At 38.4% G+C, this 17,260-nt stretch overlaps 1 protein-coding gene across 1 annotated transcript in view; it reads left to right on the top strand.

Moving 5' to 3' along the window:
• The window catches only part of ttn.2 (titin, tandem duplicate 2), a 176,038-nt gene that overhangs the window by 24,086 nt on the left and 134,692 nt on the right, over positions 1-17,260 (top strand). The window contains exons 42-50 of the mRNA XM_079820922.1: positions 376-426; positions 9,572-13,366; positions 14,110-14,388; positions 14,523-15,086; positions 15,387-15,668; positions 15,759-16,037; positions 16,132-16,413; positions 16,546-16,824; positions 16,922-17,209. Coding sequence (XP_079677048.1) covers positions 376-426; positions 9,572-13,366; positions 14,110-14,388; positions 14,523-15,086; positions 15,387-15,668; positions 15,759-16,037; positions 16,132-16,413; positions 16,546-16,824; positions 16,922-17,209 — 6,099 coding nt within the window. The remainder of the gene's footprint in view (positions 1-375; positions 427-9,571; positions 13,367-14,109; positions 14,389-14,522; positions 15,087-15,386; positions 15,669-15,758; positions 16,038-16,131; positions 16,414-16,545; positions 16,825-16,921; positions 17,210-17,260) is intronic.

Raw genomic sequence — 17,260 nt, 5'->3', positions numbered from 1 at the left:
TTTTAATTAACAGATCACGATTAATTCACGTCATTTTCTTTTTAAGCCCCTCAGTCAACTTCAAGAACTTCTCAATGAATTTCCCAAATCACGTTCACTAACTTCACTTTATGAAACCTTATCAATGCTTCTGAAGAAGTTGTATCATACAGTGCTGTCCTGGTGTTGAGCTGGCAAATGCATGCTTTTCCAAACCCCCATGTTTCACCTCTTTTTAACATGTTTACATTAGTTTCACATGCAGTTAAACAACAATTATGGATTACTCCTTATTATATTATTGCTATGGTGATCTTTCCTTAGATATTAATGTTATAGGTGACATATTTGGTTAATTGTTTGTTGTTCATCAATTCATTTGACTCTATTTTACAGTTACAAAAGTACGTGAGGAGATTGAAGCAAAAATTGAGGAAGAGGTCAAAGGTAGGATCATTTTACAGTGTTTATTTTGTTAATGATGTCTCTCTGTAAAACTATTGAATTTAACATTTCCGAGCATATTGTATGGCATGCAAACAAATCCTCTTTAATGGGAACAACTTTCATGTCACCGTTGGATATGTGTATGGTTGAAATCAAGTGTTTCTGGATAGCAAGCAATTTGATTGGTAAAATGCTTGCTGTGAAGCACTTTTGCAAAGTTTTGCATCTGTCTTCCCCTTGAAAAGCATGACGGAAATGGTACTTCTTGGTTGTTTCTAGAAATAAAAGGTGCAGGATGATTGTCCTTTAAAAGTTCCAGACCACAGGAAATTACATTTTAAAAGATATGGAAGTAGCCACATCTTTTATTTGCTTCTTACGTTTCTTGCATCTGGAACACCTTCCTGCAAATATTTCTTAGACTGGCTTGCAGATAGCGGTATGTGATTAATGTTGTTTGCTTTTTAAAATAACATGGTTATATCTGTAAACTATATTAGTTCGAATAAACGCCTTCTCAAAGAAATCTAGAGCTGTTTTAATGACCACACTCTTTTTTTATCAATAGAGAGTGATGTTTCTCTATATGTATGAAAGATTTGCGTCATTCTAAGGATTAGAAAGGGCGTTTATTCATCATTCTGCAAGTCAGGTAAGGAATATTTTAGGATATATATCCACCAAGTTAAGTATACAAGAGGCTCTTTTGCGAACCAGATCAGTATTATTTGGATACGTATTAATGCTTTGAAAACAAATTTATGCTTTGAAGAACTGTCCACAGAAGAAGGAACAAAACATCAAGTGATTTTCGTGTCAGAATCTTTAATAAAGACTCAAGTCTTGCGTTTATTCGAACAAATATGGTGAGTGAATTTGTTTTTTATGGCTTTGTGACTTGATGCATGCTTTAATATATCTATTAATATATATTAAAAATATATTACATTTTCTTTAGCAAACTGGGAATTTTGTTGAAATTTGTCTCCCTTTTTTTCCAGAGTTGTTTTATAATGAAGGAGCTGAACACATGGAAAAAGGAGGACCGCAACATGGTGCATTTTTAGACCCTGAAGAAAGTTTAGATCAAGGTCTTGTAGCCCCTTCTGAAAACATTAAACCCTCCTTCACCAAAAAGCTAAAATTTCAATCTGTTGTGGAGGGTGACACTGCATCTTTTAGGTGCAAGCTAGTTGCAATGCCACCTCCTACGATATTGTGGTTTCATAATAACAGACAGATACAGAAGGAGCACCATCGTAAAATATATACAGTGAGTAAAATTCATATGCATGCAACAAGTTTAACAATTGAAGGGATTAAGGAAAAAGATTCAGGCAGTTACAAAGTCATGGCAATTAACACTGAAGGCTCTGCTGAAACCACAGCATCACTTCTTGTATCACTGAGGGAAGAGCAAGATGTATCTTTTTTCAGCCATTCTAGATCTTCAAACAAAGCCTACTCAAGCTCAGATTCATTAGCTGATTCAACAAAAGAAAGAAAATTTAGAGTAGATCTAAGATGTGTTGGCTCTCCTTTTGATAAAACAAGCAAAGGGCAAACAAAGGGGCGTCATAAATCAAAAAGCACTCTGTTCCGCACAATGTATTTTAGAACTTCATCCCCATCAAGAACACCAGACAAAGACAAGTTTGAGACTGCATCCGAACGTGCACGCTCTCCAACTCCGATGTATGAGAGATACGAGAGGTTCAGTGATCGATACAGTGATATATACTGCGACAGATTCACAGGCCGTGACCGTTACAGTGATAGGTTTAGTGATAAATTCAGTGACCGCTGTAGTGATAGATACAGTGATAGATTTAGCGACACAGACAGCCTTCATGGGGAGGTTAAAGCAAAACTCAGTCTCTTGCAAAAGGCTGTCAAAAAGAAAAAGAGACTTTCAATATCTACAATGTCCTCATCTGAGTTTGAGGTGGAATCGGTTACAAGTGAGCCTTGTTACACAGATTATGTTGAGAGACTCAGAGTAAAGCCATCTACTTTGCCTGAAATTCAACATGTTCACCCTGGTGAGCAAGCTGAAAGTAGTAGTGGTTCAGCAGAATATCAGAGCAGACTGGAGAGAATTACTGGACTCGGCTCCCAATCAACAGAACGAAGAGTCAGACACTCCTTTGAACCTCAGTCAAGATCTAGGGCACTGCGAATTATGAAGGGTGAACTTCCTCTAGAGGAAACTTTAAGAAAAGACATTCAGGTTAATGTGTCTGATTCACGGATGGACCAAGGGAACGCATCTAAAGAGGAGTCAGAAAAGGATATAGAATATGATATTTTAGATCACAAAGATGATGCAAGCCTGAGTCAGTGGGATGAAGAGGCACAGACCAAGGCAAAAGAACCATTTGTGTTGCAGTGGTTAGAGGCAGGACAAGCTTCTAAACAAGCAAGCAATACAAAGGAGATAAGCACATCACATGAAGAGTCACAAGAAAAAGAGTCCTTAAGAGCCAAGGCAGTGAAGCCAATGAAAGAAATATTTTTTGGTGATGAAGGTAAAACAGTTCCTGTACAGAAATTAGAACAGAGAGCTATGTCCGTGGAGAACATCCTTGAGAAAAACCTGGAGAGTGAGTGCTTAGAAAGTGAAGATCAGTTCTTAGCTCAGCGCATTCGAAAATGGCAACAGGATGTGCAGTGGAATGAAGAAGCACAGGTGAAGGCAAAGGAACCATTTGTGTTACAGTGGTTAGAGACAGGAGAAGCTTCCAAAGCTTCTAATCAAGTAAACAGTACAAAGGAGACCATTCCTTCACATGAGAAGCAAGCAGACAAAGAGTCTTCAAGGACAAATGCAGTGAAGTTAACGGAAGAAACAATTCTTGCTGATGATGGTCTGCAACATGAAAGTAAAAAAGCTCCTGTACAGAAATTAGAAAATAGAGCTATTTCAATGGAGAACATCCTTGAGAAAAACTTGGAGGGTGATAGCTTAGAAAGTGACGATCAGTTCTTAGCTCAGCGTACACGAAAATGGCAACAAGATTTGCAGGTTGATCAGGCAGAGTCTGTTGCGCCCCGAAAATCAGAGAAAAAAGGCTCTTATTCTCATGAATCTTTTGGCAAAGTTCAGAAAGAAGAAGCATCAACAGCTTTAAAAGCTCAAAGAGAATCCTCATTTACAAAGACTTCAAGATCTTCATTTAAAGAAAAACATTCACGTGAATTCTTAGGTGAGAGTGAGTTACATTTATCGCGAGAAAGAATTAATGAGTTAAAAAGTGAGAGCGATCTTGTGGGTGAACAAGAGGCACTAACTCAACGTATTATGAAATGGCAACAAGATGTTTTGACTGAGCAAGAGCAGGATGTTGAACTTGATCCCGATTGGAGTGGTGTTACTGAGAGTGTTTTAGAAAACTCTCTCAGTAAAACCACATATAAAGATGTTGAATTGGAAAAGATGAATAGGGTGTCACCACAGAAAACAGCAAAGGAGAGGTTCTTTAGTGATGTTTCTTCTCAGTCCTATGAGACGTCACAAAAGCAAATTATTTCTGAGGCTGATAGTGAGAAGTTAAGGACTGAAAGTGACTATTTTGTCAGTGAGGAGGAGGCTCTGGCAAAGCGGATTAAAAAATGGCAACAAGATGTTCCAATTGAGCAAGAAGAAAGTGTTGAATTAGAATCTAATTGGGCCATTGCAGAGCATGTGCAGTGTTCTGTTATATCACCTGAGACAACGCTGATGTCCACAGCTTCGCCAATAGAAAAAGTTATTTTGTATACAAAGCCTGAAGAGTTTATGCCTGATAAAAAAAGTACAGATGTGACTGGAGGAATTGAAAGACAATATTTGGGTTATGAGGATGTAGTTCAGCGGCATCATGGTGATGTAAAAGTTGTGACAAAGTCTAGACAGGAACCTGATGCAATAGAGCAACAGAAAATTCTCTCAAAACAAGAAATTCCCAGTGTTGCTTCCATTGCAGGGAAAATGTCTATGAGTGTAGTAAAACCAGGAGCACCTGTCTTTGTGATGACATTAAAGCCAGAGGTTGAGGTAAAAAGAGGTGAGATGACTGAACTGAGTTGCCAATTCCAGGGAGATCCCCAGCCATCTATTTCATGGCTTAAAGATGGACGTCTTATAATGAGAGACCCTGATTTTGATGTTCGCACCAAAGCAAATTCATCAACACTGACCATTTATTATCCAACCATTGACCATCAAGGTGTGCTTACATGTAATATTGCAAACAAACATGGAAAAACAAGTACATGTTGCATATTTAAAGTTACTGAAGATGTTCCATCAAAGACAGAGATAGGGCCTCCTCAAGAAGTTAAAGTAACAGGTGAGTCAGTGTTCACTGAAGAAGAAATTATAGAGGAAGAACTTAAGTCCCTAATGAAACCTGAGATCGACAGCAAATACACATTGCAGGTACCTCAGGCAGTCATCCACATACCAAAAACGTCCTCCTCATCTATTCACTCCTCACCAGTTGAAATCAGAATAACTGCTCCAACTCCTGTGCTAGAGATGTTTGATGAGGCTAAAGACACATTTGAGCCTGTTGAGAAAACCTCAGAATCTCCAGTTGATGATGGCACACCTCAAACAGTGAAGCACAAGTTCACATTTTCCTTTGATGATGGTCGTGAGGCTCCCCAAGTTTTTAGAGAACTAGATAACATTAGTACTTCAGAGGGACAGACTGCTATGCTTGAGTGCATAATTTTTGGTCAACCAACACCTGAAGCCGCTTGGTTCCATGATGAGGTTTGCCTTGATCTTAATACCAGTAAATATAGATTTGAGGTACAAGACAAAAGTTACCGACTTTTCATCGAAAATTTCACATGTCTTGATGCTGGAATATATAGATGTATTGCATCTAACAAACTTGGGCAGGTTGAAAGTGTTGCTGATGTCTCTTTTGATTCTGCAACTCTGGACTCTGGATTTTCATCCATTGCCATAACAGAAATGGATAACCAAGCAAGATCTCTTGGCTCTTTAGAAATCACAGAAGTTCAGACAAAGACTTTATCAAGTTCTTCCACACCATCCCAAGATTTAACTCTTACAAGTGAGGACATTCTTGGTTATGACTGTTCAGTCAAACCTGCTGAATTTCAAGATATTAGCAAAACTGATGAACCCCATTACCCACAGCCAGATGCTCCCAAACTCATTAAACGCGTTAGGAAACCAGCTTCAGACATGCCTGTAATAACAGGCTGTGGTTTGCAGTCATCTGGGGCAGAGGTTAAAGTATTGAAATTAAAACAAGCATTTGAAACACCAACATCTTTTTTAGATGAGCCTGTTGAGCCAACAGCACAATCAAAGGATGAGTCCTCTTTTCCTGTCGAAGATATTCCAGAGTTTGCTCTTGAACCTGAACAATTTGAAAAAGAACAAATAACTTCAATTCTCTCCAGTGAGGACAGGATAAAAGATCCTACTTTGACTGTAGCTAAGACATTCCCCTTAAGAGCTCCCACAGATGTTACAGAGGCAGTTCTGGACAATATAGAAAACACATTAGAAGAAAAGTCAGATGTGAGAATGTCTTCTATAGAATCAAAGTTATTTGACCAGCAGCATTTTGTATCCTTGGCAAATGTTACAGAGGTTCAGCAATCACCTACTTTATTCAGACCCCAGGCTAGATTACCAGAAAAAAATAACCCAAAAGACAGTTCTGTTAGCCCTAAAACAGTTTCGGATATCACAGTTGAGCAAAGAATTATAGTGGAGGAGGCATACGTTAGGCAAAGTGAAATTGATAACTCTGCTCAAGAACCAGTCATGTTAGAAACCAAGGCACAGTCCGCTGAAATAACTGAACCCATAAAAAGGGGTACTATTAGTATTCGAAGAGCAGAAGTTGAGGACATGCTACAAGATAACATCAGTCCAGTTTATATAAAATGTAATCGGATGGAAGCCTCAGATATAACAAAACTTATTAGTGTAAAACCAAAAATTGAGATTGACAGAGTATTGCAAACTGACTCAGCAGATAACCCTATGTCAGAGTACCCACCACAGAGACAGCAACCACAACAGAAAAAATCTGCTAGGCTAGGGGCTGTTGGTGTTCCAAAACTTGAGGAAGAAGAAGTAACTTTTAGTGCTGTTTATGACTACTATAATCAACCAACTGATTGGGGAAGGCCTTTGTCGCCAGAGTCAGAAATGTCTATTGAAGTTGGTAGCACATTCAGTGAGGAGATGGCAGAAATAGAACGGTTCTACACACCGGCTTCATCCACAGAAATTTCTCAAATTCAGAAGTCACCAGAATCTTTCCATACCACCTCAGAGACTCCAGGGGGTTTCATGACACCTCCTGAGTATCCGTTTTCCCCTGTGGAATACAAGAGACTCTCAAATAGCTCTAGTGAAGGTTTTTATTCCCCAGCTAAGTTTCTCAGTTCTCCAGATGATGAGGGTATTGAAACGACCCCCCCTGTGTTTACTATTGATGAGGGTATGATTCTTCCAGAGGGACATGGTTCGCTAGGTTTGGGGACACTTCAGGAAAAGGTTCAGGGAATTCCTCCAGCTTTCCTTAAGCCACTTACAAAAAGAAGAGTTTTTGAGGGCGATTCCTTACAGTTCTGTGCTGAAGTATTTGGACTACCCACTCCAGAAGTGAAATGGTTTAGAAACAAAACTGAGCTTGAAGCAGATAAGAGGACTATTATTGACAGAGATGGTGATAACATTGCCCTGGAAATTAGGAATATCACAAAAGCTGACCAAGGGGAATATATATGTGAGGCTCTTAATTATGTTGGTGAAGCAAAAAGTGTTGCTTTGGTTGTTGTTATTTCTCAGGAAGCAAGGCAAATGCTACCCCCTCCTGCTGTTACCCATCAGCATGTCATTGAGTTTGATGTTGAGGAGGATGAGGATCCGTCAAGGTCTCCCTCTCCTCAAGAAATCTTGTTGGAGGTTGAGTTAGATGAGAATGAGGTGAAAGAATTTGAAAAACAGGTAAAAATTGTTACTATCCCAGAGTATACAGCTGATAACAAAAGTATGATCATATCCCTTGATGTTCTTCCAAGCATGTTTGAGGAAGGGACTGTGGATTTCATAACTCAAGAAAGTGATGATTTAAAAATAGCTTTTGAAGTTACAGAAATGCCACCACGTTTTATAAACCCTATTTATGACATTGAAACTCTTGAAAACACAAATGTAATGTTTGAATGTTCTTTAATGGGTATTCCTTCGCCAATAGTGTCATGGTACAAAGGCAATATTAAGATTCCTATGGATAAGAAAAAGTACATCTGTAGCTCAGATGGTGATAATCATTTTCTGAAGATTCTTAAAGCCAACACACATGACAGTGGCATATATACATGCAGAGCTATTAATGTTGTTGGTGAAACACTTTGCAGGGCGTCGCTTATGGTTATGAATCCACAGTCATTTTCAGGCAAGACAAGGGGCAGAGAACTAACTGCAGTTTCTCTTGGCAGTGCAAAAGTTCAGCCTCAGAAGTTTGACTTGGTTGTTGGGAATTCATCATTTGATGGAGAACAGACATCAGAGATAGAGCTTGAATTTGAGTTTCAACAGGAATCTGATGAGTCTCAGAAAGCTGTCAGACTGGTTGCTGTTACTGATAATGAGACAAGTGAGCAAGGAGAGAAATATGTTAGTATTAATTTTGATGTCTTTGCGGAACCCTCAAAAGATGACAAAATAGAATTCAAAGGCAAATCAACAAAATCTTGTAGTTTTGAGTTTCAGGTCACTGAAATTCCCCCCAAATGTATAATCCCACTACAAAATGTCACGGCAGCTGTAGGCACACCTGTGATTCTTCAGTGCTTAGTGAGTGGCAAACCACATCCTACAGCTGAGTGGTACAAAGATGGTGCTCCGGTAAAAAATGCTAGATATATTATCCAGGAGAAAGCATCAGGGCATTTCAATTTGCTTATAACAAATGTAACCCACAGTGATGCTGGTGAATTCAAATGTATTATCCAAAACAAAGCTGGTTACACTGAAACAACTTCGTTGTTAAAGTTGTTTTAATTTGACCACAGTTTAAAACTGTAGTTTATGAAACAATGTCAGGCAGGTTTGTTGTTTTGTTTACTTTGAATAGATGTAATGTAGTACGCATTTTTTTATGTATTTAAATTGTAAATTATTGTGAAATTATGTATAGAAACCTTTGCTCAACCTGCATTCAAAATTATTATTCAGTGGTATATATTTTAATTATTGATCTATAATTTATTGAAAAGACCTGAAATGATCCTCAATTTCACTTCAGTAACTTACATTGGTGTTCCACTCACAGTTTTATTATTTTTTCCTTTTTGGATGGTGAATTGACACATTTTATAATGAAATATGTGAGATTTTCAAGCACAGTTTTGAAAGATCTAGTTAAATTTCTTGATAATGCATGCCCAGTCTAATAGATTTCAAAATGTGACAATTTTTGCATGAATATTATTTCCCCCTTTTAAAATTTCCTTTTTTCCTTAATCTTAACAGTGTGATCAGAAAAGGGTAAGGAAAATCATTTAAATGCTTAGTTTTAATTATGTTTGGAGAGACTAGATTTCCCTTGCTCAAGTTCATAATTTACAGTATAAATAAGACTGCATAGAGTTGAATAATAATTTAACATTTTTGTTGTATAGTTCGATCATGTTTTTTTAAAAGTAGTGGTAAGTGAGTTAAAGATTTAATAGGTTGTAAATAAAAAGATTAAAATAAAAAGGGTAAGATTAAAAAAATTATACAGTGATGATTTATGGGTTATAATTTACTTCTCACTTCTATGCCTTTCCGTATTTACAACTGTTATTGTTTAAGGGATACAGATATACTCAGCTTGTCAAACCTGTATGGATGGGGATAAAGAAATCTAAATGACTGTTCTTTGACTTCATTAGAATCACAAATGCATTGTTCTACCCATTTATTGTAATTCTATGTACATGAAAAGTAAATAAAATTATGATGAAACTGTTTACTGTTATTCTGTATTTCTTTTAATCTCTTAAGGGCATTAGTATGTCCGCTTCTTTACTAATACTGATTGACCTCCATCTTTATCTAAACTTGTAATTTATGAGAATATATTGTTGAATCTTTAATCCCATTATTTTCATGCAGAATTTTCTAGTTTGACTGTGAAGACCGAAGAAGAGGAAGAAACCTACAGCACATCACTACATTTACCTGAGAAGTCAAAAACACTTGAACTCAAGCCAGAGCAAAAACGTTTTTCTAGTTCGTTGGAAAGGAAAAAGGAGAAACCTGTATTTGAGTCCAAGCTTACACCTGCGGAAGTTACTGTTGGAGAGTCAGTTAGGTTTACTGTCACAGTATCTGGTTTTCCAAAGCCAAAAGTTCAGTGGTTCTACAATGGAAATGTTATCACTTCTTCATCAGTTTATAAGATTGTAGAAGAAAGAGATGAGTACACTTTAATAGTAACACATGTAAAGAAAGAGTATGAGGGAGAGTACTCTTGTACCGCCAGTAATAGATTTGGCCAAACCACCTGCAAGACAATATTAAAGGTACAAGTGAGTCAATTATCAGCAGCAGAAAAGTGGGTGGAACAAATGTTTAAAATACCAGGGCAACCACCATGCTTTACCACACAAATTCAACCTGTGCAGTGTGCGGAGGGCAGCGAGGTGAAATTTCAGTATAGAGTTACTGGTACTCCTCTCCCTGATGTTCAGTGGTTTAAGGGTAATTCTCAAATGAAGTCAAGCCAGATCTGTTCTGTTGTAAGTAACCCAGATGGCTCTGGCTTCCTTTGCATGAATAACATCAAACAGAAAGACAGTGGACTGTACACATGCAAGGCTGTCAATCCTTTTGGGGAGGCAAGCTGCAGTGCTGAGTTGCTAATATTCCACAAAAAAGTATCGGTGTTTCATAAACAGCAATTAGTTCAAGAGCAAAAAAGTTATAAGGTGTCCATGAAAGAGGAAGCCACTGAATCGCGGTTGTACAGTGTTAGCTTACCTGGACAGGCAGGTGCTAGTTTGCAGGGAGACCATCAGGTAATTTACACCATTGGCACAGAAGACAGGCAAATGGTAGAGAGTGAGCAGGTTGACACTCTGCATGACTTAGATGTTTCCATTGCAACTGTGCTCAAGGAACAGGTGACTCATCAAGCTGCTGTGTTGGAGTCTCATGAAGTGCAGGAGAGAGTAATATCTGCTTCAGTTCAGCCAGAACCAGTGGTAGCAACCCCTTTGAAACAGCTCCAGATGGCTACTATGACCTCAGCAGTTCAAGAAAGCCAAGGCTTCACAGAACAGCACTTTGAACGAATCAAAAGTCCAGAGGTTACAGAGCTGGAAATTGCAAAAGAGTACCCCTCACAAGTAATGTCTGCCATAACTGAGAGTGTAACTCCACTGACAACTGTCAAAGCTGAGCCATTATTAACCAGAGAAACAGAACAGATCAAGGCATCTCCTGAGCCCAAGTATCCAATATCAAGTCACCAAGTTGAGACAAAACTCCCAATTGTTAAAGAACATTCACAGGTTATACCGCATACTCAGCAAGAAAAGGGTTACCAGGTTAAAGAGGGAGTTAAAATTCTTTACAGTGCTGTTTCAACAGAGAAACAACAGATCACAGAAGGTCACTCTAAAGAACTGTCAACTCAAGAATCTACCTTTCAGACAACAGTGAAGAAAGAACCACCAAAACCAGTTGTCCTTTCAGTCAGTGAGACTGCTCAAACCTTAGCAAAAGAAAAGAGGTTATCAATGCACAGACCAGTCGAGGAGACCGCATCTGTAGTCAAAGACAGTGTATTTAAATCAGCTCTCATTGCTGAGGAGAAGCATCAGCTCCAAGCTGATCAGTCAAGTTTGATCCCAGGTTTAGAAAGTGTTATTTCAGTACAGTCCCAGAGAGAACAAGAACAAGTTCTACATTTACAGGTCATCACAGATCAGGATATTCTTCCATCTGAAGGCAGGTTCAGTTGTGAGAAACCAGTCCAAGAGAAGGCAGATGCTCAAAAAAATCCTGTTCTTAAGCATACAGTGTCAGTGGATTTACAGCAGACAGTGACATGTGAGGAGTCCTCTCAGTTTTCAGCACAAACAACAGAAGTTTTCATTCATCCTGGTAAGGAAGCTCCTGCTCCTTTGCATCTTCAGGCAATTCATTTAGAAAATACATTGACAAAAGAAGGGATAATTTCAATGGAAAAACCAGATGAACAGATTGCAGTACAGAGACAGGAAAAAGCCCGTCACCATGCCGCAAGCACAGAAGAGAAAAGAGAGCATACCGCTGATTATTGTAAAGATCTTGATGTGTCTGTTACAGGAATGCAGTCTGAAATCAGAAAAGAACCCAAACCTGAAAGTATTCTTCAAGTCTTTTCAGAACCAGTGCCGTTACCGAAGGAAACTCCTTTTGTAAGTGATGTTAAACAGCAGCGTGCCCTAGTTCAGAAAGAAGATCGCTGGAATATTGTGCATGTGCCATCTGTGTCAGAGAGTCAGGATGTAGAGGAGGGACACACAGAGAATATAGGAACAATTGAAAAATGTGTGTCTAAAAGCAAAGTTGAGCCCAAAATCCCATCAGAATTAATTTATGTAGAAGAAAAGGCTATCTCAACAGAAAGTAGTATTGCTCTTGAGGCCACCGAACAAGACTTTGCAGTTCAAATTCAGGAAGGACAGTCTGTTAGACAGTCAGTATTAATGGAAGAAAAATGTGTAATCAAAGCTGAGCTATCTAAGGATATTACAAAATCTGAAACAACCACAGCAGTTGTCAGTGAGCAGAAGATGGGTTCTGTTTTAGTGTCAGAGGCAAGAGAGAGCCAAGTGCTACCCAAAGAGCTTACTTTTGTTATTTCGCCTCCAAAACCACATTCATTGGACATTAAGCACCAGTTAAAAAGTACTCTTGCAGCTGCTGTTGCTCTTGACCAGCCTTTGATCCTGGCAGATGTAGTGGAGAGTTTAGGAGCTATAGAAATTCATGAGGTAAAAGAAAGGAGAGAACCCAAATATGTTATGTTCACTTATCTTATTACAAGTGCAAGTGCCCCACTTGAAATTACAATTGCTTTTGAAGGAGAGTATCCCCAGACTGCTGATCTCAGAAGTGAACTTCAAGCTGCTTTCTACTCTATTGTCTATCGAGAGCAACAGGTTTTGGCCTCAGAGCAGCCAGGCACAATGCAAATCAACAGGCCCCAAAGATTACAGGTTACCAAGGCTTCTACAAAAGAAATGCTTTCACCTGTGGTGGAGATGGTAAGAATGACAGAAAATGTAGAGCCTTTCACATCATCAAATATTCAATCTGCAACTGTGAAAACTGAAGCCAAAGCCTCTTTTCAGTCTGTAACAGCTAAGGAGCAAGATTTTGTGCAACAGTCAACTATTGATGTGGCAAGTGAATCAAAAATTGAGATTCAACAGTCTATCCAAGTTGATCGACAAGAAACCAGATCTGTGACAGTAAAAGGGCATGAGAGGGATGTAGGGGCTGCAGGTATGACAACTGAACTTGTTCTGGGGCCTGTTCCAAACGAACGGTCCTCTGAAGTCATCTTTCAGAGAGTGGAAAGGGAGGAATATATATCTGAAGCATTTATGAAATTAGAGAAAGAAGAAATTAGAGAGGGTTACCCAATTTTTGAAAGCTCTTTGGAGGATATTGTAATAGAGGAATATTCCGAGGCAAAATTTTCATTGACTATTAGACATGTAAAGAAAGTGAATTGGCTTTTTAATGGAAAATCTATCAAGTCTGGCAAAGAGTTCAAGTGTTCCAAAGACCATGACACTTACACACTAGTAATCAGCAAGGTTATGGAGGATCATCAAGGAGAATATACCTGTGAGGCTGTAGGTGAAGCTGGCAAGACCTCAACATCCTCCCACCTCACTGTGGTCTTAAGAGGTTGGAATTATGGGATTATTTTGTCACCACATGACTAACTCTTGCCATTCATAGCTAAAATAGACACGCTTCATCCGACGTGCTTTCTCTGTATCTTTGTTTCATATGAAGATACCTTCGTAATGCCTTCGGCTCTGATCTTGTTCACAATGCTGTTATTTTCCCACCATTTTCACATCACTGAAATGTTAGCATGTCTTCACTTCTTCACACCAACTCTTAACCTGTCGGATCTTTCAGTGTCATTCCAACATTCATCTCCTTCATTCCTGCAGTATTTTCCACTTTTTGTTGTATTCACCTCTGGAAATTGGTCATGAAATACTCCATTGTTTTTCATTGTTTCATCAGTCATCAGTCAGCACCTCATTCTTGATCTTTTTTTTTTTTGCATGCCAGGATGTCGTCTTTTTCACTCTTCCTTCAATTTGTTTTTCTCTCCCTCATAGCGAGATCACCATTACTCTTCACAGTCACTCCTTGAATGCTTTTACTCCTCCATTACAGTAACCACAGAAATTGGCACTTTTTGGAAATACCATAAAGATTATATATGGCTAGGATTTACTTGAATGGTTACATTTAACCTACTGAACTTTGTGCTAAATGTTTTTGTTGAACATTACTGGTGTTTGAAAGTGCCAATCAGTGGTTTCTGCTTTTCATGCTCACACTTATTTCTTGTCAGCAAACATGTTAAATATAATGTACTAATTAGCTTTTTATCTGTGTGCACATTTCAGTGCCACCTGTTTTTAGGCAGAAAATTCCAAATCTGGAGGTCAATGTTGGCAGTCCTGCAAAGTTCGAATGCGAGATTGAGGAGGCTCCAGGTGTGACCTTCAAGTGGTTCAAATCTGGTTCTGAGCTCAGACATAGTGACAAATGCAGAATTATCAGCCTTCATCACACCTCATCCCTGGAGATCCTTAGCTCATCAGTCACTGACAGTGGAGAATTTACATGCAAAGCTTCAAACCGCCATGGAAGTGACACCTGCTCTGCTAAACTAAGTGTGACAGGTAAGAAAAATATACCTTTCTTATTGTCCATTGGTTGTCTTGAAATATTTAACTCTGGAGCTGACACGCTTTGGTGTTTGATACTTTGTTGGCAAAGTTATTGATATCTTCTTATTGATATCTTCTTTTTGTAGAGATTTTCCCACCAGAGTTTGTATCAAAGCCTGATTCGATGACTTTATTTGTGGGCAAGCAAGCAAAATTTCAGTGTGTTATTTCTGGTTCTGACCCAATGAATGTTGTCTGGCATAAAGACAATATTGCCATTTCACTTGATGATCACTGCAAAGCATCCTCTGACAAGAACAAGTATTTTCTTGAAATCTTGAATCTACAACAAAGTGATCAGGGAACATACCTTTGCAAAGCCTCAAACGGTGTTGGTACAGCTACATGCTGCACTGAACTGAGGGTTGTAGACAAACCCAGCTTTGTGAAGAGCTTTGAGTCAACCTCTATTGCTGTGGAAAACCCATTACGTCTTGAGTGTCAGGTAGATGAAGACATGGGTGTTTCCATCATCTGGATGAGAGATGGCAAGAAACTCCATACTACAATGGATTGTAAACTAGCTTTTGAGGAAAAAATTGCCTGTCTTGAGATTCAAAAGGCCAAACTCAAAGATACAGGTACATATACCTGTACTGCTGCCAATGATGCAGGAAGCAGCAGTATCTCTTCTAGTGTGACAGTACAAGGTAAGACTTTGAGATTAATGCTCTTGGTAAATGCAGCATTTGAAACAAATCTGCATGACTGGGTATTAATTTCTGTCAGTGTGAGCAGATAAATGTATTTGTATTGCTTAGACAGAGGTGACAAAGCTTAAGCATCAGTTGATGCTGCTCTTCTTTGCCATATAAGTATTACAGCTTATTTTCATGGTGCTTCTTCAAATGTCTCTTATATTTACCTGTTGAAGTTGTCTTTTCTTAACTTGTCTTTTTCTTACAAACAAATCGAAAATCTTTTCACCCCCATTGCATTTTAATCTGTAGAACCTCCAGTCTTTGTTAAACGGCTAGAGCCTAAGATCTTATGGAAACAAGGAATGTCATCACGTCTGTCGTGCACTGTCAAAGGATCACCTGAACTCCATGTGACTTGGTTTTTGAATGACAAACCACTTAGTTCCGCTGAAAAACACAAAATCACATTTAAAGCCGGCCAAGCCACTCTTGAGATTATTGAATTGTCTGAGTCTGACACTGGAAATTACACTTGTGAAGTGATGAATGAGGCTGGCTGTGAAAGCTGCAGCTCTCAAGTAACCGTAAAAGGTAATACTCAAGATTCTTACATTCTGATCAATATTCATTATATTGAGATAGAAGGTCCATCTTAAATCTTATTGCTTTTATTGTTCTTAGAACCTCCTGCCTTTAAAAAGGAGTTGCAAATGATGGAGATAGTCAAGGGGTCCACTGCTCAGCTTGAATGTGAAGTTACAGGCACTGCTCCTTTTGAGGTGGCCTGGTTTAAGAATAAGAACCCAGTATCCTCTGACAAGAAGTACAGTATTGTTTCAAAGGACTCTGTTGCATATTTGGAAATCAAATCATTTGAAAGTGCAGATATTGGAGATTATCAGTGCTGCATTTCCAATGATGTTGGTAAAATATCTACAAAAGCAGTGGCCAAATTGAAAGGTTGGTACAATCAATTTCATGGCCCAAACAAATTTGTTTTGTTGTTGTTAATGTTTTATTTAATGTGAAAACTTATCTGCCTTTTTTCACGCAGAACCACCATCCTTTGTAAAGAAAGTTGAGAACACCACTGCAGTTTTAGGCAGTGCTGTGAAACTGCAAGGAGCTCTTAAGGGTTCTGCTCCTATCACAGTTCAGTGGTTTAAAGACTCAGAGTTAGTCAGAGATGATGATCCTAATATTACCACAAGTTTTGAAAACAACATTGCTATTCTGGCAATAGCAAATGTAGCCATTAACCTTGGGGGTAAATATACCTGTCAAGCTGAAAATGAGGCTGGAAAACAAAAATGCGAGGCCACTGTATCTGTTCAAGGTTAGAATTAATCCATAAACATATCACAATATTTAGTATTATATTATTTTGTAGTACTTTCTTATTCTTATTCTTATTAATTATTGATTGGTTAATTTATGTATTAATTGATTTATTTAATTTTTGTTAAAGAACCAGCTAGATTTGTTGAGAAACCACCATCCATCAGTGTAACAGCAGGTGACTCTGCAACTCTTGAGTGCAAAGTTTCAGGAAGTCCAGATCTCAAAGTAAAATGGTTCAGAGATGGCAAAGAGATGACAGGAAGTCGAAAATACAAAATCTCCTTCAAAGACAATGTGGCAGTCTTGAAAATCCTCTCGGTAGAGCGGGGCGATAGCTGTGAATACAAAATTGAAGTTTCTAATCGGGTTGGAAAAGAGCAGTGTTCTTGTTCAGTCATTGTTCTTGGTTAGTGGTATTCTTCTTAAATTATCTTTCAGTTGGTTGTTTGTGTGTATATGTGTATGTTTTTTTTTAACAATAGTGTTTTACTTCTTTTGAGCAGATAAAATAATACCGCCAACATTCACAAAAACACTTAAAAAGGTAGATGGTAATGTTGGGGATACTATTCAAATGGAATGCAAAGTGTCAGGATCCCAGCCTATAACAATATCTTGGTTCAAAGAAGGAAAGGACATTACAACTGGAACAAAATATAAAACTGAAATGCAGGAAAGCACTGCCGTATTGAAAATAACAGATTTAGAGACATCAGATGCTGGGGTTTTCACCTGCCATGCAACTAATGCTGCAGGACACAGTGACACAAGTGGAACTGTTTCTGTTAAAGGTTAGAATAATAGATCCCATTTTATAATATTTGTATTTGTTAGCTGTCAAC

This window comes from Gobio gobio (assembly GCF_949357685.1).
Source record: "Gobio gobio genome assembly, chromosome: 7".
Classification (NCBI taxonomy): domain Eukaryota; kingdom Metazoa; phylum Chordata; class Actinopteri; order Cypriniformes; family Gobionidae; genus Gobio; species Gobio gobio.
The sequence above is the reverse complement of the archived record's forward strand: the minus strand, read 5'-3'. Positions and strand labels throughout refer to the sequence as shown.